This window comes from Toxotes jaculatrix, chromosome 18 (assembly GCF_017976425.1).
Source record: "Toxotes jaculatrix isolate fToxJac2 chromosome 18, fToxJac2.pri, whole genome shotgun sequence".
Taxonomy (NCBI): Eukaryota; Metazoa; Chordata; class Actinopteri; family Toxotidae; genus Toxotes; species Toxotes jaculatrix.
The window spans coordinates 5,196,730-5,223,030 of record NC_054411.1 but is presented as its reverse complement, the minus strand read 5'-3'; the positions used below and the strand labels follow the sequence as shown (position 1 = coordinate 5,223,030).

The 26,301-nt window shown below is 43.3% G+C and overlaps 1 protein-coding gene across 2 annotated transcripts in view; it reads left to right on the top strand.

Annotated features, from left to right (window-relative positions):
• si:ch211-210g13.5 (inactive phospholipase C-like protein 2) overlaps positions 1-25,257 on the top strand; it is a 61,279-nt gene extending 36,022 nt beyond the window's left edge. The window contains exons 2-7 of one of the 2 annotated variants that reach the window (XR_005896328.1): positions 891-3,377; positions 8,692-8,895; positions 12,668-12,743; positions 19,441-19,550; positions 23,329-23,937; positions 25,097-25,257. Coding sequence is in view for 1 of the 2 variants with exons in the window: in XM_041062131.1 (XP_040918065.1) it covers positions 891-3,377; positions 8,692-8,895; positions 12,668-12,743; positions 19,441-19,550; positions 23,329-23,784 (3,333 nt within the window). In the remaining variant the exon portion in view is untranslated. Of the gene's footprint in view, positions 1-890; positions 3,378-8,691; positions 8,896-12,667; positions 12,744-19,440; positions 19,551-23,328 lie in introns of both variants that reach the window. The other variant, XM_041062131.1, reaches the window with a different exon arrangement.
• Positions 25,258-26,301: the final 1,044 nt, after the last annotated feature.

Here is a 26,301-nt window from a genome sequence, read left to right as displayed (position 1 = left end):
CATAAAGATGGGAGATGAGAAGAAAACTGCACAGGAGAAAAGAAAGAGAAGAAAGACTCCCACCAAGCAGTTGATAACCCAGTTATCAACTGCTTAGTCTAATGGCTCAGCAAACAATTACTGTAGCCTGTCTTATTTGTGCATTCAGCAGCTGAGCACACTTTACCAATAGAAATGGTGTATCAGCTACATCTTTATCATTTATACTACTACTACTACTAATAATAATAAGAAGAAACTTTAATCATATTGCACCTTTCAAAACATTGTAACCATGTGCTTAACAAAGGCAAAACAAAAATAAAAACAAAGAAGTGATTACTGATTCTGCAACCCTCACATCCTCAGGCAGAGCGCTCCAGAGCTGAGGGGCCCTGAGTGCTAAAGCCCTTTCACTTTTAGTCTTGAAGTCACCTGAGGCTGCTCTTTGGCTCGAAGGGGAGCAGCAATTCAGCAATGCAGTATAATTTGGAGCTAAAGCATTTTGTGGTTTAGCAGGAAACCAGCGAAGAGAGCCTAAAACTGGAGCGATATGATCTTGTCTCTTTGAAGAGCAGCTGTGTTTTGTACTAACTGTACTAGCTGTTTGTACCAGCTGTGGTTTGAGTTAAACCTGAATATAGTGAATTGCAATCTTTTAACATGATAACAGCTCGTATTTAGCTTTAGGTTTTTTTCTTTTAGGATTCAACGTGCATTTCCGTATCTGCCTTGGTGTAAAGCTGCTCTGTAATGAAAGGACCTTTTTCCTCTTCTATACTTTATAATCGCGTCTTTTATATTTTATAATCTCACTGTAGTATTTTCTGCTGTTTCCTGAATTCAGATACAAAGTCTAACCAAGAAATCTTTCTCCACTCCAACCCTCCCCCATCCCATTTTGTTTTCAGGATGGTTCCAAACAGAGACAGGTGAGGAAGAAAACAGTATCCTTCAGCTCAATGCCAAGTGACCGCAAGATCAACAGCACAGCTGCTTGCATGGCCTTCATGATGGAGGGTTGTGAGATGAAGAAGGTACGCTCCAACTCACGCATGTACAACCGATACTTCCTGCTGGATCCAGACATGCACTGGCTACGCTGGGAGCCTTCCAAGAAGGATTCAGAGAAGGCCAAACTGGAGATTAAGAGCATTAAAGAGGTCCGTCTGGGAAAGAAAACTCCTGTTCTGCGCAGCAATGGTCTCTCAGATCAGTTCCCTGATGAATGCGCCTTCTCAATCATCTATGGAGATAACTATGAGTCCTTAGATTTGGTAGCCAGTACAGCAGATGTTGTCAGCACCTGGGTGATGGGCCTCAGGTATCTGGTGTCTTATGGCCGGCACACAGTGGACATGGTGGAGCCCAGCCAACCAAGTCTGCGAACATCGTGGATTGGCTCTGTTTTTGAGCTAGCAGACATGGAAAAGGAAGGTCACATAGACCTGTTCAGGGCCACCCAGATAATCAAGGGGCTCAACCCTGGAATGAAGGAATCTAGGATAGAGCTGAAGTTCAAGGAACTCCAGAAAGCTAAAGACCAATACGGAGAGGCAATTAACATGGACACCTTTGTGGAGGCCTACTGTGAGCTCTGCACACGACCAGAGATTTTCTTCCTACTGGTGCAGTTCTCCAGTAACAAGGAGTATCTGGACAGTAAAGATCTGATGCTATTTGTAGAGGTGGAGCAAGGTGTGGAAGGTGTAACGGAGGACATGTGCAGGGAAATTGTTCAGAAATTTGAGCCATCCGCCGAAGGCAGGGAGAGGAGCTACCTCTCCATTGATGGCTTTACACACTACCTCCTCTCCTCTGAATGCCACATCTTCGACCCCCAGCACAAACGTGTGTGCCAGGATATGACCCAGCCTCTGTCCCACTACTACATCAACTCCTCACACAATGCCTCCCTCCTGGAAGACCATTTCTGGGGTTCGTCAGACATCAGCAGCTACATCCGAGCTCTAAGGATGGGCTGTCGCAGCATTGAGGTCATTGTGTGGGATGGCCCTGATAATGAACCAGTGGTGTATGTTGGTAGTTCGGTAGCCTCGCAGCTAGCTTTCTCTAAAGTCCTGGACATTATAAACCAATATGCTTTTGAGAGCTCTGAGTATCCGCTGATTCTCTGCTTGGTGACCCACTGCTGCATCCCCCAGCAGAGGGTCATGGCACAGCACATGAAGAAGATTCTTGGTGACAAGCTGTACACTGAACCCCCCAACAAGGAGGAAAACTACCTACCATCCCCTGAGAAACTCAAAGGTAAAATCCTCCTCAAGGGTAAGAGACTGCCACCCAACTGCACTGATGCTGAGGGGGATGTGACGGACGAGGAGGAGGGTCTGGAAATGTCCCGAAGAGTGGGAGCTGATGAGAAGGACCAGCTAAATGGCTTAGGCTGCAAGAGACTCAGACTGTGCAGGGAACTCTCTGACCTTGTATCTCTCTGCAAGTCGGTCCAGTTCAGGGACTTTGAGATCTCTAAGAGGGACCAAAAATACTGGGAGATTTGCTCCTTCAATGAGGTAGATGCTAACAGGTTTGCCAATGAGTTCCCAGAGGAATTTGTCTGTTATAACAAGCGGTTTATCTCCAGGGTATATCCCACACCTATGAGAATCGATGCCAGCAACATGAACCCCCAGGATTTCTGGAAGTGTGGCTGCCAGATTGTGGCCATGAATTACCAGACCCCAGGCTTAATGATGGACCTCAACCTTGGCTGGTTCAGGCAGAACGGCAACTGCGGGTATGTTTTGCGGCCAGCCATCATGAGAGAAGAGGTGTCCTATTTCAGTGCCAACGCTCGGGACTCCCTGCCAGGGGTGTCTGCCCAGCTTCTTCACATTAAGGTCATCAGTGGGCAGAATCTGCCCAAGCCACGCGGCTCTGCTGCTAAGGGCGATGTGGTTGAGCCCTACATATATGTGGAGATCCATGGCATCCCAGCTGACTGTGCAGAGCAAAGAACCAAGACTGTGTCCCAGAATGGTGACAATCCCATTTTTGATGAGAGTTTCGAATTCCAGATCAATTTGCCCGAACTTGCAGTACTGCGCTTTGTGGTGCTGGATGACGACTACATTGGAGACGAGTTCATTGGCCAGTACACCATCCCATTTGAGTGCCTACAACCAGGCTATAGACATGTCCCTCTGCAGTCTCTTACGGGAGAATTCTTACCCAATACCACCCTGTTTGTCCATGTAGCCATCACCAACAGGCGGGGTGGAGGAAGGGCACATAAGAGGGGTCTGTCTGTCAGGAAGGGGAGGAAGGCCCGGGAGTACACCACCACCAAGACCACAGGGATCAAAGTAGTGGACGAGCTCTTCAGAGCATCCACCCAGCCCCTCAGGGAGGCCACAGACTTGAGAGAAAATGTGCAGGTAAGGAACTACAGACTTAGTTATGAAACACCAAACCATTACCAATATTTTGTGTGTCAGAATGGATTATGTAGAGAAGAAGAGAATTTTGTTTGAATGTCTTGCCTCTTGATTGCCTTAAACTGCTTTGTGATGTTGGGCTTTGTGCTGAGATAACTAGCCTGCTCTGTTAAGCCGTTATAGAGTGACACCTTTTCCCTACACTCTAATTATATTCCCTACACAGAACAAAACTCTTACTGTATACTAGGCACTAACAAGAACAACTGATGCTACAGTACAACACAGAATATTGAAGCACCAAATTCAAATGCTTTTCTTTGGTAATTTAATATAAGAATGAAACTCACTGCATTGTTCAATGCAATATACAGTGCGTTTGGTTATGATGTAAATTTATTGCTAGGATAAAGAAAGCAGGCATCAAAAGCATATTAATTTTCATCCTCCATGGAAAATGAATATGCTTAGCAACTTGCATGGCTTTCTTAACATTATATATAGTACATAATGTTAAAGTAGATACAAATCATATAAAAAGAGAATTGACATCTCCTGGAGAACAAGGGTGTATTCACAAACTTTTTGTGTATTTGGTTTTAAGTTAAGATGTGAAAAAGCAGACATGCCTGTTCCTAAAACTGCATGATGCTTTAATCCTTCAGTAAGTCCAAACTGACATGAGTGTTCCTGATTGAATTCATTTCACTTGCTGTTGTGAATAGAGGCTCGTCGCTAATTGTGCTCTATTAATGTTGTAGAAGAGGATGGTAATAAAGTGACATTGCTGTACAATTATAAGGTTTATGAATAGTGTAATCATTAATGAGGGAATTACTGCTCAGGGGAGAGGACTGGGTTGCTAGGCACTTACTGCACTACTTTATAACTCCTCTTGATGAGCAAATGAAGATTAGTAACCTCAGTCTTAATTTGGCTGGTGACCAGTGGCAGAAGCCTCTCAGTGCAGTTTATTATTTTGTTTGTGATGCCTGAAGGGTGTGATAAAAAGCTTGTCTCATTTGCTCACTCTGCAGATTACAACTCCAGCGCCAGCGAGCCATTTACAAGCCACGTGCTGTGTTGTTTGGTTATGAGTTTAGAGTTTTCTCTGACAGTTTTCACAATAGTGCTGTGCACTTTGAACTGTTAACATGGAGGATCAACGATACTCTGTCTACCTAAAAAATCATGCTACTAAAATTGTGATAAGTGCCAAAAAGGATAAAATGAATGAATATAATTTATGTTTAATTGTGTAACACTCGCCTTTTTATGTATCCAGGTCATAAATACCAAGGTCTGCCCGTCTGTCTTCAGTGAGCAGTAACTTCATTCTAATGGCTCAGCAAACAAAAGACCAGACCAAACTAAATACGCAGAGATGTGATTAGAGATCCTGTGGCATGTTGTCATGCATTTTTCAGTTGTGGAAATAGACTTGCACTGAAAGTAGAGCAGGACCCCAATACAGAGTGAAATATGTTTGTACTCTGAAGATGAAATTCATCCTGTAATTTTATAGATAGTAACACTATAAAATCACAGCCTGAATGGGATAAGAGGAAGGCCATTTCAGGAAAAGAAAAAACACTGGAAATAAAAGTGTGAATACAAGCAACTAATGAATAAATGACAAAACAGCATTTCCTCAAAAGATTATGATATGATATTTCATGGCATCATCAAAGCGTTCCTAGTTGGAATAATCTGAATTTGTGACAAATGGACGCCATAAGTTTGCTATTAGGTCCTAATCTTTGCTCGGGTGTGAGTCAGCATGGGAACATTTCATGAGTAAGACATGAAATATGGCTCACTGTGAAGTCAGCCCTGTAAATACGACACAGACTAATCAAATACATCCTAAGTTTTGTCAAACTCAAGTCAACTAACTCTCACTTGATATGGAAACAATCACAGGCATGCCATGTGTCACAGCTGACACTGTAATTATGTTCTGTGGCTTTGGATCATCTCCCATAACAAATGGCTTTGGAATCTAATTTATAGGCCTACATGAAAAAAATTTCATTGAATGTGAATCAGTGTTTTTAACCTGATCAAACAACCAAACCGCTCCACCCGCAGGTTTGAAATGTAAATTTTTCTTTTTGAAATTAAAAGATAAAAGTTGATGAAATAAATGGAAGAGGGCAAGTTGAGAGGAAGCCTTGAAAAAGGATAAATAAAAGAGGAATAAGCCCTTTGGCTTTTAAATGTAAAAACTGAAAGCTTTGTAGAGGCCAGTTGTGTGAAGGCTGGTGCCATGGATTCAGATGGCCTGTGGCCAACAACCCACAAGGCAGCAACCAGGCCAGCGCTGGAAGCTTTGCTGCCCTGACTAGAAGCCAAGATTAGACGTTAATGTGAGAGAGAAACATCTTTCGCACTCTTACTCTCTAAAATCCCTGATATCTTGTCACACGACCTCAGCCATTAAAAGCAGTGTACACACACATACTTTAGATGTCGCTGTCAAAAGCGCTATTTCACCTCACCAACCTCTTTCAAGATTCCTTTCATCCTCAAACAGCAAAGCTTCCAGGTGGCCTGCTTTGAATGATAACAGAAGCAGAAGTGCATTTGACTGTTAAAAAGACTGAGGAAATCCATGAACATTGACCAGTGGGCAGACATGATAGGTTGCCATGTTTCATATGTGGAATCTAGGCAGCGAATCAATTATTTCTGCAGGAGACTCGAATTAAGTCTTTTCCCCGAGTGCTGCTACCCATGAACCTTATAAAGTGTTGATGGAGCTGGAGGAGAGCTGCCAGCCTGGAGTTTCTTTTTTGTTTGCTGAAATGTGTGTGTGTGTGTGTGTGTGTGTGTGTCTGTGTGTGTGTGTGTGTGTGTGTGTGTGTGTGTGTGTGTGTGTGTAGGCTAGAGAGAGATACACAGATAGAGGCAGAAAGGGAGAGAGCGAGCGGGGCTAACAGAAACAAAAGCAGTGTTGTAACTGGACACAGAGCTCTCATTTGGGAATGTTGGAAGGGGAGTAAAGTGGGGGAAGGGAGTAATTAAAAACACAAGCTTCTCATTGGCTTTTGTAACACCACGACTTGGAAACAGTGTGGCTTTTACTGCACAGCAATTATCAAAAAACATTTTACGCACGTGGTCCCATACACACATGAGCACAGCATAATGAATACTCATAACTTCAGCTCAGACAACGAGACGTAAACACATACATGCTCGTAGTTCACACACTGGGTTTTAATCCAAAACCCCAGAGCTGCTTCCTGCTTCCACCACTGTGTTTCTCAGTGGCAGAGCTCAATGGCCCAAGAGGTGTTAACTGTGGCTGAGGTTCAGAATACAGATGCCGACTGTGTCCCATGGCCACCCTCTCGGTCTACGGGAAGGTCGGGCCCCAAAGCGACAGCACATCCTCTCGGGTAGAGGGTGGTGGGGTGGATTTTTTTGCAGACCTGGAGGTCTAGCCCAGGGAGACAGCTGGTTCCCACACTACAGAGCGTTTGGACCGGTTCCCAAATACCAGCTCTGGCTCGTTCCCTCTAAATTGTTTTCTTTTTTTCCTACTCCTGTTCTTTCCCCAGTTTTCCCTTCACCTCCCATTCTCTTTCCTACTCTCTTACCCAACTTATGTTCCTCCGCCGCTTCTCATCATTGCCCCCACTCTTCCTATGTCTTTGCAGTTCTGGCTCTTCATGCCTCAGCCCAGATTGCTCTTTTGCAGTGCTTCTCTTTCACTGACCCTTTCTCTTGTTGCACCTCGCTCTGTCAGGCTCGCTTTTCTTGCTGTCACTCAACCAAGCTAACTGATGGGGTACTGTGTGAAAAACAGTGGGCCTGGTTTGGTTGCTTAAAGTCCCACGTTGGCAGAAGAATGACATGCTCTGAGATCCTGTTGCCTAGTTTCTGGAGCTGCGGAGACTTTGAACCCTGACGTGCACAAACTTGGACTGGAAAGCAGACTGGCTCAGGAGAGGTGAAGAGTGAGCGAAAGAGAGGGAAAGCGAGTCTGGCAGCATACTCCAAATTAAATTGAGTTTAAGCTGGCAAACGTCTGTTGAACGTGCTGCTGCCAACAAATGGCACTATACTCATGACTTGAGGTGTGTTGTTCAAATGGCCATGCCAGGTAGATCTAGGATTTGTGAGGAGTAGATGCAGAAGAAATGATTTGGAAAAAAGACAATTTCAGCATGTTATATGGCAGTGATGACAGTGGTGCAGAAATCTGACTGGGCAGCAAATTAAAAGCATCATTCTGTGTTTAAATTTTCCAAATCTTACCAGCCAAAACATGCCAAATTAGATTTTTATGTGGAGTACAAAGGAGGTGTTACAAACAAAATTACAAACTCATTCTTCTCACAAATTTGACTGGATACAAGTGGCATCTCGATTCTGCCAGATTTCTTTGCTGTTACACTGATTTTGCTTTTGTCCAAAGTGATACGTGCTCTACAATAGGAGCGATTTGAGGTTCACTGTCTTTCTCAAGGACACTTCAACGTGTGGAGAGGAGGAGCTTGAGGTTTGAATCACTAACCCTGTGACTGATGGCCGACTTGCCATAACAACTGAGCTACAGCTGCCCCCTGATGAGAAATGAGATTTGCCGTCAGTACTAGATTAAATAAACAGGACCCTTTGAGATTGAGGTTTTCTTATTTATCCAGCAGCACAGAGCTAAAGTGTTCTGTGGGCCATAGAAACAGGAACATAAGAAGAAGAATGATTTGTATTTACTTGCTATTCAATCATTTTTAAGGTGAGTATTTGCCGCAAGCACAAAAAAGGTACACAGAGATTTGGGAAGGAAAGGCATTAAAGAAAGGGTGAGAAAAGAGAAGGAGAAAGTAGGAAAGAGTATTGACTGAATGTGTTTAGCACCTCCAGGATGTGGTCAAAAGTTTGGCTCCGGAGCGTCTCGGCTGTTGAATGAGCAGACAGACATTATGGGAAACTGATTTTTTTTTTGTTTTTTTTCCCACTTCTACTGTCACCAAGACAAACACCGGTTGCTATCTTATCTTGTTGCTGGTCTGCAGGGAGTATCATGATTCCTCTCATTAAATCTCCTTATTCAAGGTCCCGTAAAAAAAAAAAAAATGGTTGCAATATTTGCCATTCCATCAGGACCACAATCACTTCATTTGCCAAGTATAATAAATCTACAGGAACTTTCCATAGTTGGTCATGTCGGAAGTTGATAGTTGCTTTGGTTGATTTCACTGAAACAGTCTCATAATGTAGTGGGTAGAGACCGTTTTTTTTTTTTTTTTTTACTTGTTTATACCCAAATTTCTATCCTTCATTTTGGGTGTTTTCTCCCCAGAATGCCATGGTGTCTTTCAAGGAGCTGTGCGGCCTGACCCCCGCGGCCAACATGAAGCAGTGTATCTTGACAGTGTCTACCTGGCTGATGAACAGCGAACGGTCATTGAGGGTAACAGTGGACCTCAGCGAAACCTACCCCACCATGGAGGCTCAGGGTCCTGTGCCTGAGCTGCTGCGCAAAGTGCTCAACGCCTATGACATGGTAAGTAACCTGTACACACAGGAACACACAGGATGTACCACCATGTGATGTATTCAAGCAAATAAAGAGCAGGCTAACAACCAGACAGGTAACAGACAACAGGTAAATAAATACAAGTAGCCAGCAAGGTAAAAGGACTAAGACTCCACAGTATGAACAGGACAAAGGGTAACACATTAGTAAACAATGTGGCAACTAACAGGGGAAAAGGGCTTTTATAAATACATGGGAGCAAATGAGGGAAATGAGAAACAGGTGTGGAGGAAGACTCGTAGGTCCCAGTGACTGGGAATGAGAAACAGGTGAGCAGGTGGACCTGGGAACAGGGAGAAAGTCCTGGGACATCTGGTGGGAGCATGGCAGGAGACGCAAGGTCAACGTGCATGGAGCTGTGACAGGAATCATGATGCATACATACGCACGTTTTAAATGAATGTTATACTCAGTTCCTTTGAGACAATAATAAATATCTACTTCCGCTAAAGACAAAATGTCAAAGCATGCAGGAATTCAGATATGATATCAGAGACTAGCTTGTGATGCTGTGGTAAGCACTTCCTGCTCTGTGCAGATATTCATAGGTGCTGCGCTTACAAAAATAATGTAGAAAAAAAACCCACAAAGGGCACAGTTTGCTTGCTCTCTGCCTTAATGCTAGATTTTTTAGCATTTGGTTCAAGCATTCACACAGCTGGATGTATTTTATAAGGCATTTACACATGACTCAAACCACGTATTTGACCAGTCAGACTGTCAAGCGGCAGCTACTCATTGTATAATTTCACATGTCCTTCTCCACCCTGCCTCCTCTCTTACAAGAGCACTGCATTTTTCACCACTTGACATTGGAACGGCCCAAAAGGGGGTTGGAGGACTCTGTCTGTAATTAGTTATCACCCGCTGTTTCTACTCCCCTCCTCCTCCCCGTGGAGCTGGAGAAATGGGTCATAACGCAGAACAAGGTTGTTGCGTCCACGCAGCTCCGGTCATCGGCGCTCCTTCTGCTGACACCTACAGGAGTGCACTGACATCAGGAGCGACGCAGTGTGCAGGTCCAGATAGAGTTTGCTTTGTCTTTTATGAGGCGTCGCACCAAGCAGGAGGCTTCCTGGCACTGTCAGAGCAACTCTCACGCTCCAGTCCACAAAACAGTTTTTCTGGAGACAAGCTGAAAGGCAGCTGCCAAAAATCTCATATTCCCTACCTACATACCAACCAATATAACACCCAAACACACTTGTCATGCATTTTACCCTATTAGATAATTGTTACTTTATTAATAAGGATAATTAATGTTGTATGTTTTTTGGTAAGATATTTAAAAAGGGCATCACAAAAATCACAAACATGCAAGTAAATTTCTACTAAAATATTTATTCTTTTCACTAAATGATTTTGCAGCACTATGTGATGGCAGGTCCGCTCACTTTCCCCAACCTGTTTATTTCGCAGAGGAACACAAATATTCCTGTATGTTATATTATGTCAGAGGTTTGTAGTTTTAATGGGTAGATATTTTCGTCAATGGAGTTAATAAAATGATATGTGCATTAACAGATGGTCTTGTCCTGAGGCTTGGGCATGGTCAGCTCCGTGTTTGTGTTTGCTTCCCAAAGACTGACTTGTTACACACTCTCCACTCAAGAAGAGGACCCAGTGTGTGTCTATGGCCACGTGTGTGTAAATGCTTGTGACTACATGGGAGCATGGCTGCCAACACCAGGCCATTTACTGTAGACTATCAATGTGTGTGTGTCCTCAGTCCACCCCACCACCCCCCGCCCATGTAGGCTGTAGTGTTGTAACCCTGAGCTGAACAAAGCTTCAGCACAGTGCTGCTCTGTTTCCAAAGATCAGGCCAGTCAGTCTCATGTTCACGTGTACCTGTACATTTATACAGAAATGCACGCAGACACTTACTTAGTAGATACTCTACTTGTGACGGCTTTTTATTGATTACAGTCATTCCATAACCATTAAAGAAAAATGGACCCAAAATGCTTGAACATAAAACAGCCATTGTTTGTGTACATTAAAATACTGTGTGCACTTTGTCCATGAATTATTATTCTTCTCACGGATAATTGGACAAATGTGAAGAATGCATTGAGCTAAATCTTTATATTTACAGTGGAAGAAAAGAAATAGTTTTCTAATTGAACAGCTAATGTCAGGTTATTGAGGTTCAAAGCTTGGCTTTCTTTTTAACTCTCAGCAGTCACACAGGAAGAAATCCTCTGCAGCAGTGGCAGACATGCTACTTTCGAGAATTTTGAAAGTGTGCAGTGCAGTGCAGTTTCAAGACAAGTTGCTGGAAATATTTGCTGTTCATCGTACTTTTACTCTCACCTACGCATTCAACTCACAGTGCTCACGTCCACTTTCTGGGGGTTGGAGGAGAAATTCTTGGAAATGTAGGTTCACCAGGTACTTGATTCATTAAACATGAAAAGATCTGCATGTTTTTGATTTTACTTCGGGTTCAAAACTTCCCCTCGACGAAGGGACCGTCCAAAATGAGCTCACTTTACAAAACAGTCTGCACTGAAATCAGCTCTCATTAGAAAAGCAAATTAAGAAAGGTAATGCATGTGCATGAGCACACACATACACACAGTATAAGAGTCCACTTCCTGTCTCCCTGCTAACAGGAGTGTGAAACTTCATTAGCTTGTTCCTCAGTGCTGCAGGGCTCGTCCAGCTGCTTCTCCTCAGCCTGTGGGATGATGTTTAGGGCTCAAACTACACCATGCTGTGATGGTCGGATACAAAAGTAGAGGTGAAAATTCAAAGCTGCATCTCTCCCATGTTTTTGTGCCCTTGTGATACCAATACACATGAATGGTATCCAGAATGAAATATAAATGCCAAGTATGTTGATTTCACTATTCTCAGCAGCTCTCAGTGTACCTACAAGTGTGCAATTAACAAATTTGCAGGAGGATACAGACGCAGATACGCAGATATATAAACAAACTCAAACATACAGCCTTTCTATCCAGGCAAGAGCTGGAAAACAATCTATACACAGGTCAGATTGTTACTGCAAATTGTGAGGGCGCTGGAATAAACATTGTGTGAATAATAAGTTACTCTAAATTCAGAGGTGGTTTTCTGAGCATATCCTGAGAGTGTATGATGTTATTGTTATGTACAGTCTAGTAGGTGACAGGCCAGAGCAGAGAGGGAAAAACAGTCCCAACCCAAGCCAGATCATTACAAAAACAAAATTTAAGGCCTAATTTCCTCTTTGCAAGCACAGAAATTAAACACTGTAGTGCTAAATAGGCTGCTTATAATGTAGCTTTTCTCATGAGCGTGATCTCCATTTCTCTTGTGTTTACATACGAGGCAAAAGAAATCTCAACTATGTTGTTTACACGCCCAGTTAATTGGAAAGAATCCACTTCCTCTGATTATGATCTTACCCCAATTAAAGTAATCAGATAAAGACATTTACATGACAGCTATATTGCCTTAATTGGGTCGAGGGTGAATTGTTAGTTATGCTGGTAAACATAGGAGCTAAGAGCTAAGCCAAATACTACAAAATGAGCCCTGTCTGTTGAGGGGGTCAAATCTGTTGCCTGGTTATAGTCAATGCGGCAGGAGAGACACCTCTCATTAATTTATACAAATTGTTTCCCTCCTCGTATTTTTCCTTGCTTCTTATTTTAACTGTACCTTGACGGTCCCCTGGTTTTTCAGGTATGACTGAAAACTGGCACGATGCTGAGATGCGAGCTAATTTCACACCCTCTCTGTCTTCTAGATGATCCAAACCAGCAGAACGCTGATCGAGTCGGCTGACGTGGTCTACTCCAAGCTCACACAAGCACAACGGGCAGGTACGCTACATGTTGTTCACTACTGGATGTGTAATCCAAGCTGATACTCATTTTATGAAATTTCAAAAAATAACAAGGCAGGATAAGGTAGATCTGTTTGCTACTGCGAGGAAGCTGACTCACAATTCAGTTTCAATATTTGTGTTAGACGCAAATGAAATTACCTCACTTACTGGAATATTTCTTTCATTCGTTTAAGAAAAATAAGATCGTAATATACAAAGAAACATAAATTCAGTTGGGGAGGTGAATATTTTTAGCTCTTCCCACAAGAATCGTGCTATAAGAACGTGCATCTTCAGCCTTGTAAACGCATAATGTGTCATGTGCTCTTGCCCAATAGAATGAGCGTAGTGCATCTACTCCTACAGCATCCCCATCAACATCAACAACAGTGGCTGCTGTTGATAGAAAAGGCCGTCATCAGTGAGTCAGCACCGAGTAGTTATCATGTCAGTGGGCAGGTGAAAACAATCAGCCAGCCACACTGACAAAGGGCTGCAGGAGAAAGAGGACAGAGAGCATAAACATCCTTTGAGAGGAGGAGGGAAATGAAATGGTTTGACCGAGTGTGGAGTGAGAGGGGGAGGGATGGCAAAACAGAGAGAAAGGGATAGAAATAAAGAAGCACGTTGTGAGTACAGGGTTTTTAAAAAAGAGTGTTGGGTGTAAAAGGTCCGGCCTTTTAGGAAAGAAGACAAAATTGACCGTAATAAGATCATTAGGAGAGAAATGGCTCAAATCTTCTCCAGCCTCTTTTACATTCAGCACTAATTGTTCATTTGCTTTGCTTCTCTACCACGCAGCAGTGCCTCTGCTGAAGAGCTCCTCAAATACTGACATCTTCATTTGGCACATTTATGCCTCACGCTAATGTTGTAGGCAACTGGAAGCATAACTGAAAAAAATGTGAAACCTACAGAATCAGGCCTGATCCAAAGCCTCATGATAGCTGCTGTAAACCTGGAAAGCCATTTGTAGTTTGTGTGGTTTGTGATGAACCCAAAGCCCAAAGAAGGCTCGCTCTCTGGCACATGCCAACCCCATATCCTGAGGAAGATAAGCCAATTTAAGCCTGCCATGCCCAGCTTTACTCCCTGGTTTCACATGGAGGCAGGCATATGCTCCACTCCCCTACCCCCACCCACCACAACAAGCCAAGCTGATATTCATGGCTGTACACTTACCCAGGGATGTAGGTTGAACACTGGGCCTTCAATCGTAGAGCTGTCCCCTGGCTCCAAAGTTCCCCAGCCCAGAGCTGGAGGCATCTTCAAAGGCGATGACTGCAGAGTTAAGCAGAGCTTAAACCCCACACAGCCACAGCCACACTCACAGCAGTGTCAGTAGCTGGATAGCGGAAGCTGATGCCTAGCTTACTGCTGCTGTCAGGTGAAAACCTTATACTTCCAAAATGTCAGAATTTTAGGAACTGCCCTAAGAAAACCTGCCTTGTTTTGTGGCTCTTGCTTGTTTAAAGTAATTAAATTCATTTTGTAAGGGCTTAAGAAGCCCAAGGGGTGAAGCATTTTCTGAAGCAGAATGTAATCCCTCCAATCCTATTGAAGTGAAAACATGGAAATTCCTAAATATGGAGTTACCAGTTTTTCACATACGAGCAGCATTATGTAAGAACGATACAATGAGGCAGGGGGCTGGGGCGACAGCCCTGAGGGGCCTCAGCTGCATGCCAAACATAGCACTTTCCCCATCGCCCACTTCTACTCCCCCGCCCCTGGCACTAACACACACGCCTCAATCCAAACCGCCGCCATTCTCAAATATACATAACTTCCGTGTCTGTTCATTCATGCTCCCAGACATTCGCTGTAATTTTGAAAGTGATAAGAGAGGCAGAAAAAAAAGAAAGGAAAAATATGATGTACAAATGGCAGCTTTTCCTCTGACATAATGTGGTATTACAGCAGACTGCCAGAGAAGCAGACTCCCCATCGCTGTTTACCAAATTCCAATTTCTAAGCTTTTTATGTGTAAAAGAGCTATGTAATGTGAACTATTGCCTCAAATCAAAATTGGGAAATAACAATTCTAAACTTTAAATTAAATTTAACCTTGTAGACCTCAGGGAATATAAAGGCTGAATTAATATTAGCCCACAATACAGAACAGAGTGAAGTCTAACAGCAGTATTGCCTTACTAATATATAACAGCTCCAGATCCACATCAGCACATGCAAGCACAATTGCATTGTCCATTTATGAATGCAGAATCAAATCTGCATCTGTGCTTGCAGTGCATGAATTACACTGTATAGAATTTCAAGATAAGAAAAGTGATTGATGGGAAATTATGAAGTCTGATACATCCTTCCATAAGTCAACATTTTTAGATCTGTAATAATAATCTCCCCCCGCTTTAAACTAATTATTTTCCAATATTAATGCAGGCACTTCTGTCCTGTGCCTCCACTCAGCATGCTCTTTGTCCTCTCCATCTGCTTCGTGTCTCACCAGGTCCCTGTTGTCTGTATATCTGTGGCTGCTTTTGCTTGCATATATGCTGGATTCTTTCTCCATTAAGTTTTTAGTGTAGCTTTAATCATATGGTTTAGTGCAAATGGAAAATTGAACACATCTAAAAAGCAGTGTAATTATAGCATTATATTTGTTGTGTATATCTTAAAAATTGCAGAGCTGCAGGAGAACTTGGAACTGTTAATTGTGAAAGTGCTCTAAAATGTGCTTGAACTTGACCTTCTTAATACTGAGTATGTGAAAAAAAAATAGTTCAGAGGGTTCAGGAAAGCCACTTCAATCTAATTTTACAGTCAAAGTCAGTGGATCTAATAAAACGATACACAGATTCTCCCGTCTCCCTGCACAAATGCTGCAGCACGAGCCATTCTCTCTAAAAGGCTTTTCTCCCTTTTTCTGTCATCTGTTTATCCTGAATCTCAGTTCATTATGAGCATTTCTTATCCTATAGAGAAGAGAAATCCCACAGAGGACATTTGCTTGAACTCATGGCTCCCTAACAAAGCGTTGCATCTCTCTGGCTTTCTTTTGGTTTGGAAGGCATGAATTTACCTCTTTTGATAGACTGACAAGCACTGAATGCACCCTTCAGAAGCCGTCTCGTACGCCATATGATTATGTGCAAACTGACGACGACAATGGCAACAGCCTGAGCACAGACAGAGAATCAGAGTGTGGAGGCATAAGAAGAGCGAGATGGTGGATTTGCATGGAATTGAAGGTTTTGTCCCTGTGATCGATCTGGAAGCCAAAGTTATAATTTTGGTGTAATGGCTTTGTGAGAGGCGGAAAAAGGTGCTATTAGAGGACAGGCTGTCAGCACTGGAGAGAGAATATGGGATGTGGTGGGATGTGTGTGTGTGTGCAGTGAATCTAAGCTTAATTTAAGGCCTTTGATTGAACCTGATACTTTTGCCTTAGCCATTAAAAGTGCACTCTGCTCATCAGCTAAATGCTGTTGTGACAAAGCCATAATCACAATGATGCGCAGGCTGCGATCTGAAACGACGGATTCGAACTAACCTCTTCCATCCCAACTTGCCTTTCATTTTAAATCTGAGAAACATGAAATTACTGGCACGTTGGAAGATTTGTCACTCGTACAGTAGGATACTAGAAACGGCGACAGACAGTTTTGGGCTGCTGTGGCTCTGACTTCCCAGCGGCCCCACCTCTGTTTCCTCTTTCCTTCCTGTGTTCAGTTTATGCCCAGTCATTATTGCAGCTAATCAGTTTAATTTGGGCAGTGAAGCTGACGTGTTGATGAGGATGGAGAGGTGCTAGATGATCCCCCCTGGGCACTATTGATGGCTCAGCATCACACACATTGCTAATGGGGGACCAGATAGACAGCTGGGATGAACACTCTGGCACCTCCAGATGCTACCACTGTGTGTTTGTGTGTGTGTGTACACACTGCACACTGCTGTATGTGTCTGCACGCATATCTAATCTGTTTGTGCATGGAGAGCACAACTCCCACTCCATCTCCTGACTAGCCTCTGCTGCACTGGCTTCTAATACCCAGAAAGAAGGGTGTCTGTCATCAGAAAGCTTCACAGAAACACAGAGTTTAGATGCTAGTAAAATAGAGGTTTTACTTAATAAAGCCGTTTATACAGCATTTATACAATAACTGTGCTTCTGTGCATCTCCCACCATCGCTGTGTGTTCAGCATCTAGGTTGTGAGGCGTTCAGGTCTCTGGTTTGAAAATAGCCCTGCACCCAGCCATGTTAAAACGGACCCAGGAACAGGTGCAAGCCCACTGCATGGGTTTAGGAGCTGCTGTCTCCCTGCAAGCCTCCATGTGTCCTTCCATGGAAAGACTATCACTTTCTGCCTGACCACTGTGTTGGTATGATATGAGGCCACTCCATTCCATTTCCATGGAAATCCAAGGGATAAGTTAAGTTTACTACTTTATTGATCCCTCAAGCTGGAGCTGGAGAAATTTATTCTCTGCGTTTTACCCACACCAAGTGAACGAAACACACACAAGCATTCACATGCACTGGAAACAGAGGGCTGCCTAGTAAGGCGCAAAGCCTCACTCTTACCTTGCTGCACCACGGCCGCCCCCGCCCCCAGGGCGGCCATGACATCTCCCTTCCTTTGTCTTCCATAGTTTTGTGTAGTCATTGTTTATCCCAGCTCATCAGCAGCTGGAAAATCCCATTCTTTGTTTGCAGTGATGATATTGTGCTTGGGCTTTGCTGTGTGTATGGCTTGAAATATATTAATGAAACACTGATCCCTCGCACCCCCTTTTTCCCGACTTTGTTTTCATCATTTCTTTTCATCAGTTCCTGTTTGGAGATTCTGTTTGATTTTATTATTTACTTCCTCTCTCTCTCTCTCTCTCTCTCTCTCTCTCTCTCTCTCTCTCTCTCTCTCTCTCTCTCTCTCTCTCTCTCTCTCTCTCTGTCTCTCTCTCTCTCTCTCTCTCGGTCTGTAACTGTCTTTTTCTGTGCATGTGTATTTGGTGCTGCTGCAGTACTCATTACAAAGGCAAAAGCCCTCTCCACTCCATGCAGAGACTGTAAGCCTTTACTGAGACTTTTGTCTGCATACGTGTGTCTACTCAGAAGAGACATGTTGTTGTCCCCTCAGTCATCCTGTCAGTCTAAGCACTAACTTCTCTCTCTCTCACTTTACTCTTTCTGTTTCCACCAGATGAGCAAAGCATAAGACCCTGACTCATCACAGTGCGCTATGGGGGCCACATTCTGTTTATTAGCTCAAACAGTTTAAGTGACAGTAAGAGTTTAAGTGACAGTAAGGAACAGCAACCGTGTGACTGTTGGGGGAAGGAAATGCTTAATAATTGGGAAATTAAATGCTTGAAGAGGCTGGATTGCGACAAGCCCCCTCCAGCTAATTTCATCTCTTATTCAGCTCTGTGCCTGTCTTACTCCCCAAGCCCTGCGATCACAAACCGCCTTGGCTCAGCTCTGCACCAGCAGCAGCCCATTAACTACACCAGATTACAAGATCAAATCAGCACTAAACCCTGTTAACACAACTTTCGGGCTCAGAAACGGATATTCTGCTATGGCCCTACATCATCATTTATATGGAAATTACAGAACAACAGAGGCCCTGGCACTGATGTGCACTGAAGGCCAGAGATGCTATTTTCTGTACTGCTTGACCCATTGATCTGTTTTGAGTGTTCTACAGAAATATGTAGTGAATGTCAAACATACAGTTATGGTCAAGTCAAGTTCCTGGAATGAGATTTGTACACATCAGCAGCTCCTCTGGTTTAAAGAAAACTCGATTGAGGTGTACTGAGGCATAAACCGAAACTAATGCAGTCTAATACAGCAGTAAGTGCTACCTCCATGAAGGTTATAATGTTCAGCTTTTATTGAAATTATTTTGAAGAGGTGTTGATTCAACTGCGTGATCATTCTGGAGACTACAGTTTATGATATTGTTGAACTGTACTTCATTACACCGAGTAGTGTTTCTGTTGTGTATCCCACCCTCATTGATTTAACGCAACACAGTTCAACAGCAGCACAAACTGTAGCCTCCGAAATGACCATAAAGTTGAATCAGCATCTCTCTAAAACAATTTGCACCATCATGAAGCAGGACTGCTGTGTTAGACTCTCCGCCATGGCCGGTCCCAATCCCAGGTGAGAAAGGAGACGGGCTTGGTGCAATGCTAGCGACCGCACCCCGTGAAATCTATCTTTGCCACAGAAACGTATTATACTGCATTAGTTTCAGGTGTACCTAATAAACTGCCAACTGAGAGTATCTGCCTGCTAGTTACAGAAAAGAGCTGAGGGCTAAAGAATGAATGACTTGTAATGATGGGCTTCTTGTGAATTATAGTGTATTACGTTTCATCGGTGTCTTTGCAGCAAATCAAAGCTGGAGTGGCAAGAGGTCAGTTGTCAAGGGACAGACTGACAAGCAGGCAGAGAGTTTGTTCTTAAAGCCCAGAGGATTAGTAATGGTCCGCCTCGGATAAATGAAGCCGGACCTACTGATAGACTAATTAGAGGTTAGCCTGCATCGCACTACCTCAGTTTAACCCCTATTAGTAATGAGGCACATTGAATAGCGAGTTGCTATTGTGACCGTTTGTTTATCATTCATTACAGTTCTGTTTTTGGCTTTAGTAGTATATGCTCAATATTGTGTATTTTGCTTATAATTTACATGCCATGTCTGTCTCTGTCCAGGTCTGGACTTTCATGAGGACCTGCATCGCATTGGAGCAAAGGAGGGTCTCAAAGGCCGCAAGCTTCAGAAAGCCATGGAGAGCTACGCGTGGAACATCACTGTGCTCAAGGTGAGATGAACTGAACCACGCAACCACAATAATTTAATTTGATGTCAACATTTAAGATTATATGGGAGACTATAACCAGCTGAATAAGCAAACCCAGACCTGGTTGCTGAGATTAAACTACATGGTGTCTTAAGAAAGCTCCCTGAGCTAATTGTATTTGCCTGCTCTCTAATCCCTAAATCTCTTAATTAATTACTGTTGATTCCAAGTGCTCTGTTATTTATGTGCTCGTGCAACTATCTTGACAAGATGTGATAGGATTGTTCACACTTGTTTGTAGACGCACACAGGCTGTTTCATTATTCCTCATAAGGACATAATGGGCCCTTTGGACATGCCTTGGAGATGATGCTCAGCAAGATTCATTCTTGTCTCCACCTGCCCCATGACACGGGAGATAAGGTCGCCTAATGCCCTCGTCTCATTGCTTCTATGAGCACTGGTAGTAATACCAGCACTGATGAAACACCACATGCTGCTCAGGCTGTGCACTGCACAGTGTGGGTCTGTTTGGCTAAGTAAGGACAGAGCAGCCAGGATATTTTTATCTCATCTCACAATACGAGAACAACTATAGGCACAAATGATATCTTGCTAAAGCCAAAATTAGAGCGTGGTAAAAGAACATTCTCTTTTCAGGCTTTTTAAAAGGTGGAATAAATTACCCGATACCACTAGGGAAATGGCTAGGTATAGTTATCTAATCATCTTAAGTTAATGCATGTGAAACAATAGAAGTATGTGGTTAATGATGATATATTTCATTGTATATAAGGTGGGTCTTCTGCTGGATGCAGGATTTTAGTTGTTGTACTATATTATGTATCATATTATATCATGTGTGGGGTTGGCTGTGGGTTTAAAGTGTTTGTTTCTCTTTGTACTTATTAAAGTGCTGTTTTTATCCTTGAGGACTCTTGAAAGAATAGCACAGTTGGACTAAAAGAGATCCTGATAAAAAATCAAATAGAATCAAATCATCCCCCTGGAATCATTTAGTATTGAGTGAAGAAGCTTCCTTGTCTGAGCTTTTTGCTGATTGCTTGATCCTTCTTTGCCTTTTCATGCCTGCCCAATCAGATAGAAACATGTAAAAGTAGTGAAGATTAACAGTGCAACTTGCATTTACTGTCAATAACAATTATTCTGTTACTATTCTCTCTTATTTTGATTAACTGATTAACAGTAATGTCAGAGAACAGGGGATCAATAGAGATAAGAGTGATATCATTGCATTGCTTCTTTGGTCTAACTGTCTAAAATCTTTTGTAAATCCTCCAGCAAATCCTCAACTTTGAGAAGCTGGAAATGGCTAATGCCTGGTATTATGGGCTTATAAATGAATTAAAATGCTTAATTGATCAGGAAAACTGTTTCAGATAAAAATTAACTAATTGATTAATAAACCCTGGCTTTCGTACTACTTTCGTAGATCAGTGTTAAAAGTTCTTGACTTCTTGTTTTTCTTGCACTGTGAGAGCAGCACTGTGTCCAACAGCCAGATTTATCTTAATTAAGCTTCACTGCTCTGTCTAGAATCAGGAAATGCTTGTGCCTAAGTAGCCTAACAGGTGGACATCCAAACCTAATCCCTGTCTCCCCCCTACTCCCTCTATGCCCATCACTCCTAAACCCATCCAACTCCACCCATCCCTGCCTTGTTTCTCCAAACACACACTTCGCTCTTTCATCCTTTCCTGGTCCTCTAATTTTTTTGACGAGCCACATTCTCAACATGAAGACATCCTCCTCCTCCTCCTCCTCCTCCCATTCTTCGCTTGTATTCAGTGTCTCATACTGAACATTTGGTGAGAGCTTGGAGCCTGTTTGCCAAGGCTTGCAGCCATGCCCAGTTATTTCACCTGTTAACCTCTCCAGATCCTCATCTGGCTGGGATTCACATAGTGGGGAGCTGAGAGGAAGAGAGAGAAGGAATCTTGTCTTCTCTCTGTCTCCCAAACTCTCTCTCTGCTCTCACTCTGACAGTTACAGTCAGATCGGAGCTGTCATGGTGAAGGAGAGTATTTGCCCATTTTTCCGTCGATGCCACCCTGTCACTCATTGTACCTTCCTCTCAAGAGATAAAAGAAAATGAGACAGAAAGAGTGGCTTAGAAGCATAAAGCAGTAGCCTCTTTAAGAACAATAACAGGCACCAAAAACATTTTGGCTCTTGGTTTCTCCTAAATCAATCACCATTGTGGTTTCTACTGTGATTAACTTTCCTTTAAGGCATTTTATCACGTAATTAATTAAGCTCTTGCTAAAATAGCTCCGATTTTGGTCATAGGCGCTGTAGCTGTGTGATGCAGAGAGCTCCCAGTGAGCTTTTTTGTGTTGTACAGTTGATGGATCAAATAGGCACCACCTGAATCCATAAATGATTGCCCATTTGATCATGGGCCACTGTCACATGCCCCTCTCTGTCTCTGTCTATAACCTTAAAATAATCTACACAAGACAGGCTATTCACCGCTCCATTTTTACCTGATTCTGATAAACAAGGAGGAGATTATAGACAAGAATTTAATGAGGATAGTGTAGAGGGATTTGGTTGGGCTTAGCCCCCTGTGAATAGCCTTAGGCCAGCCATGAGGGTAAATGTATCCTAATACAAAATGCTGTTGTGATTTGGCTCTGGCAGCAAAGAGCAATCTTCTCGCTGTCTTATTTTATGCTTGGTGAGTCATGACTTACATAATTTCTGTTTTTTAAACATATGACTTATTCATGCTCGCGGTTTGCATACTGGAGTGGCTCAGGTAAAAGGCTACTTGCAGCACATTAACGTCACCTGGGAGTAGAACACCCGGCGTTGTGTGCAGGGCAGCACCTTCACTCATCCCGCAGTATGTCAGACTGCTGTGCCTGCCTTGTGACCCTCGCACCGTTTACACTTCAATCTGGTGCGGAGCAGGTCAATCTGTGGACGTTAGCCCAGTGAGCTGTCACAGCGGGTCAGATGGAGTCCAGAGTGAAGTTCAGTGGGAGGGAGGGAAAATATGCAGATTCACAGATGTGAAGGCAGCTGCTGTCAGCTTGCTCGTGAACTTGTGTTGGTGAGGAGTGGTGGCATAAAGCAAGTGTTGTGTCAGAGGCCTGAAGAAGGAGTCAAGGATTTAAAGACTGTGTAAGTGGAGAGACTTTATAAAAGCATGTGGTCAGATTTCTCTTCTTCCTTTTGGCCAGTTCTAATAATATAAGCACCTCTCACACACAGAAATAACCGCCTGCGGAGACGACTCCGCCACATTTCCACATGGCAGAGACAGCTAGTTTAAGGAGGCAGGCAGCCATGGCAGTGGCCCAGACTGACTTGACAGTGCTGTATAGCAGGATGCCTGCCCTGACCACTTCCTCCACATATGGCAGGGATTCATCTCTGAGTGCTCCCAAATAAAGAGCAGAAATGTAGTATAACATTATCACCATATGACAGAACTATTGGCCAGCTGAGAGGAGCAGTTGGAAGGGCTGGCAAACAACCAAAGGCCTTCATTCAGTGGCTTTATACTGCCCCCTTCTGCAACTTATTAGTTATTGCACTAATGAAAAATACTCCTGCAGTAATTTTACCAGAATACTGTCCTTTATTTAATCTTTATTTAACCAGGTAAAGTCGCTTTCTCAAAAAAGCCAAAGTCTAAAAAGGTAGTATAGGACTAGATGATGTTATATAACTGTCAGGTCAAACTGCCCAAAGACGTTTCCGGCTGATTTTGTTGCCTTAAACTCTGATGGTTTTGTGTTGTCTCTCTTCCTCTCTTCCTCAATCTCAGGGCCAGGCAGACCTGCTGAAGCATGCTAAGAGCGAGGCACTGGACACTCTGCGTCAGATCCACTGTGCAGCTCAGTCCTGTGGCCTCAGTAAAAACGGAGCAGCTTCTCCCCAGCTCCAGCACCATCCTCACTACCCACCACAGCAGGTCCAGATACAGCAGCAGCCTCAGACCAAGCCCCACCCACAGCCTCCACCACTGCACCAGTCCCAAACTCAGCCGCAATCCCAAATCACACCTCAGGCTTATCTCCATCCTCTTCCCCAGCCACATCCTCAGCTACATCCCCAGCCACCAGCTGTCCAAACTGTGTCTAAACCGCCAGCTTATCCTCAACCCCCACCACTACCCCAGGTTCAATTTCAGTTCCAGAGCCAGCAGCAGAGGGCAGCAGGACCTCTCGAAGCCATCCCTGAGAAAGAGATGGTCAGTGATGATCCCGCGGGATCCTGCTGACCCGCAGCCTGTGCCCACAGAGAATCCTACCCAAAGAGAGACAGAGAGAGCGAGGTGGAGATGGAGAAGCAGCAGGATGTACAAGAGAAGCAGGAGGCCAGTAATGAAAGGGTGATGGAAGAAGTGACGGGAAGAGTTAAAGATATGATGATGGTGAGGAAGACTCGTGTTAGAAGTGAGACGCAAGTCTGAAAGGAGGGCTTAAGGAGAAAAGAAGGAGAGACCTCACACTTCACTCACACATTTCTGAACAGGATGGAAAACTAGAAAGACAATGTTTATTTTTCTCTTCCATCTGAGCCAGAAGGTTTTGGTCTCTTCTGTTTTTTCTCTTGTGAAAAGCAAAAGGGTAACAGCTAGGAAGAAGCTTCTATTATGTGTCTTTGCATAGGAATACGTTCAGTAGTTGGATGAGTAAGTTGGACATCCCTGTCTCTCTCTGGGCAGTGCTAGTTACATGCCCCTCCACGATGTACTCTATCTCTGTGGGTACAGGCTTTACCTCACATTGGCGTTTAATGCCACAAATTTTGCCTTTTCATTTCTAGAGACTCCTCGGCATGTCTTTGAGCTTTTTTCTTTTTTTTTCATGCTCACACTCTTACTCCTCCATTTTAGACATAAAGCAGAGAGCGACCTCTCGCTCCTTTCAATGAAGAGGATGCCATTTTCATTTTAAGTGCACAAAGTAGAGCGGCTTGTCTGAGCTGAGCTCTGTAGGAGTCACGCACGACCATTTCAGCACAAACCAGGGAGCTGTAGAGCTAAAATAGAAAAACAAAATGCAGCTGTTGAGGTGTGCAGTCACACCGACGCTCCACTTGCGTGACCCTTGCTGGGGTGTCAACCTCCATGAAGCCCCACACATCTGCAGTGTCACTCCTTAGGATTTAAGGTCTTCAGCATTCCCAGACTCACCCCACAGGGTCTCCTTGTCTCCTCCCCAGGGGCTGTGTGTGTGACGTTATGTGAGTTGGTGTTTTGGTCCCCAGGGTGGAGCTAGCCCACATCTTTGAGTGGCAGAGCTCACCAGCCAATCACAACTGGAATATATGACCCTGCCTGTTAGGGGTCAAAGGTCAACAGGAACATGGTACTGCTGAAAATAAAAACACAAAATAAAGTAAATATAGATGTAAACTGTATGTAAAGTGTATGAAGGGAAAATATATTGCTATAATAATTCTTGCAGACACAGACATTAATGATTGATATTATAATAACTGTTGTTAGTTCTATTGATATTCTTGATTCTTTTTTAACATTACTTCCACATATACAGTGATTTGACACCTGTTGTTCTGTGGTGCAGATCAGGACGACCAGTGCATGTGGGACTGGAACGAAGGATTACGGGTTAGCGCCACAACACAAGGGTCAAACAATAACCTGACATGTGTTTCACTGCAAAGTGAGTGTGGATTCTGTAAGAGCTCCTTTAAAGTGGCCCATTAAAACTGGCTTTGTTGTTTATCCTGTCTCCTCTAGTTCATTGCTCCTCACTAACTTTCAAATGGGGATACATTCAAATGTTTTATATGGGGACGCTAAATGTTCCTGTTCTCTGCAATTTGACTTAAATTTGAGAAATGCATCAATCAATTCCATGCTCTGATATTTGCTGAAAATGTTTTAGCTGCGCAGCGAGAATTACTGTGAGTGAAGCTGCCTTTCTGATTGCGTTCAACCAGACATCAGTAGCTCTTTAGAGCATTTTGAAAGCCGCTTTCACAGTGAATGTAAAGTAATCAATAAAGCTTTTGGAAAGCTTTATTGATTGCTTTTGATGCACTGTGATTCACTGTTAATTCTCTTGATATAACATTCTTTTTGGTATCAATAAACAAGATGTAGGACTTTATCATGAATTAGTTTGTCTATTTAAAGCAGCGCTTCCCGTTGTGGCAACAAATATTAAGTAAATGGCTGTGAGGATGGAAAGATGAATACAGAAATCTGAAAGTCAATAACTGTTTTCAAGTTATTTTTGTCACACTATTTTCTATTTTATAAAGCAGATCATGTGGGAGCAGGGGTATGGCTGAGAGTTACTTGCCCCCTGATAGAATACAAATAAGAGCCTCTATCTTTTCAGTTGAAATAATACTACTTAAAGTTTTGTGGTCCTTTTCAGCTGTGGGCTCATATATTCATCAACACCAGTCACTACTCTGTGTGGGAGCAAGAAAATGCACAAAACTGCTCTCGATGTGTCAGTATGGCACCTTTTGTATGAGAGAATAAAAGCCCATACAACCTCATTAGCATGACTTTTGAATGAGCTTGTCATTAGAACTGAGAAAGGGCATCAGGGCTTTTTCTATATTTGTGTGATATTTTGGAACACACTGGACACATTAGCTAATTGACTTCTGTCCCTCATCACTCATTGAAATGGTATGTCTTAATAAACCTTTGGCATGCAGCCACAAAGACATGCCTGTTGTTCATCAAAGGTCCAGAGAAGTGCCTTGGAGATGATCTGCCACAGGAGACTAATTAATGGCAGCGAGCTTG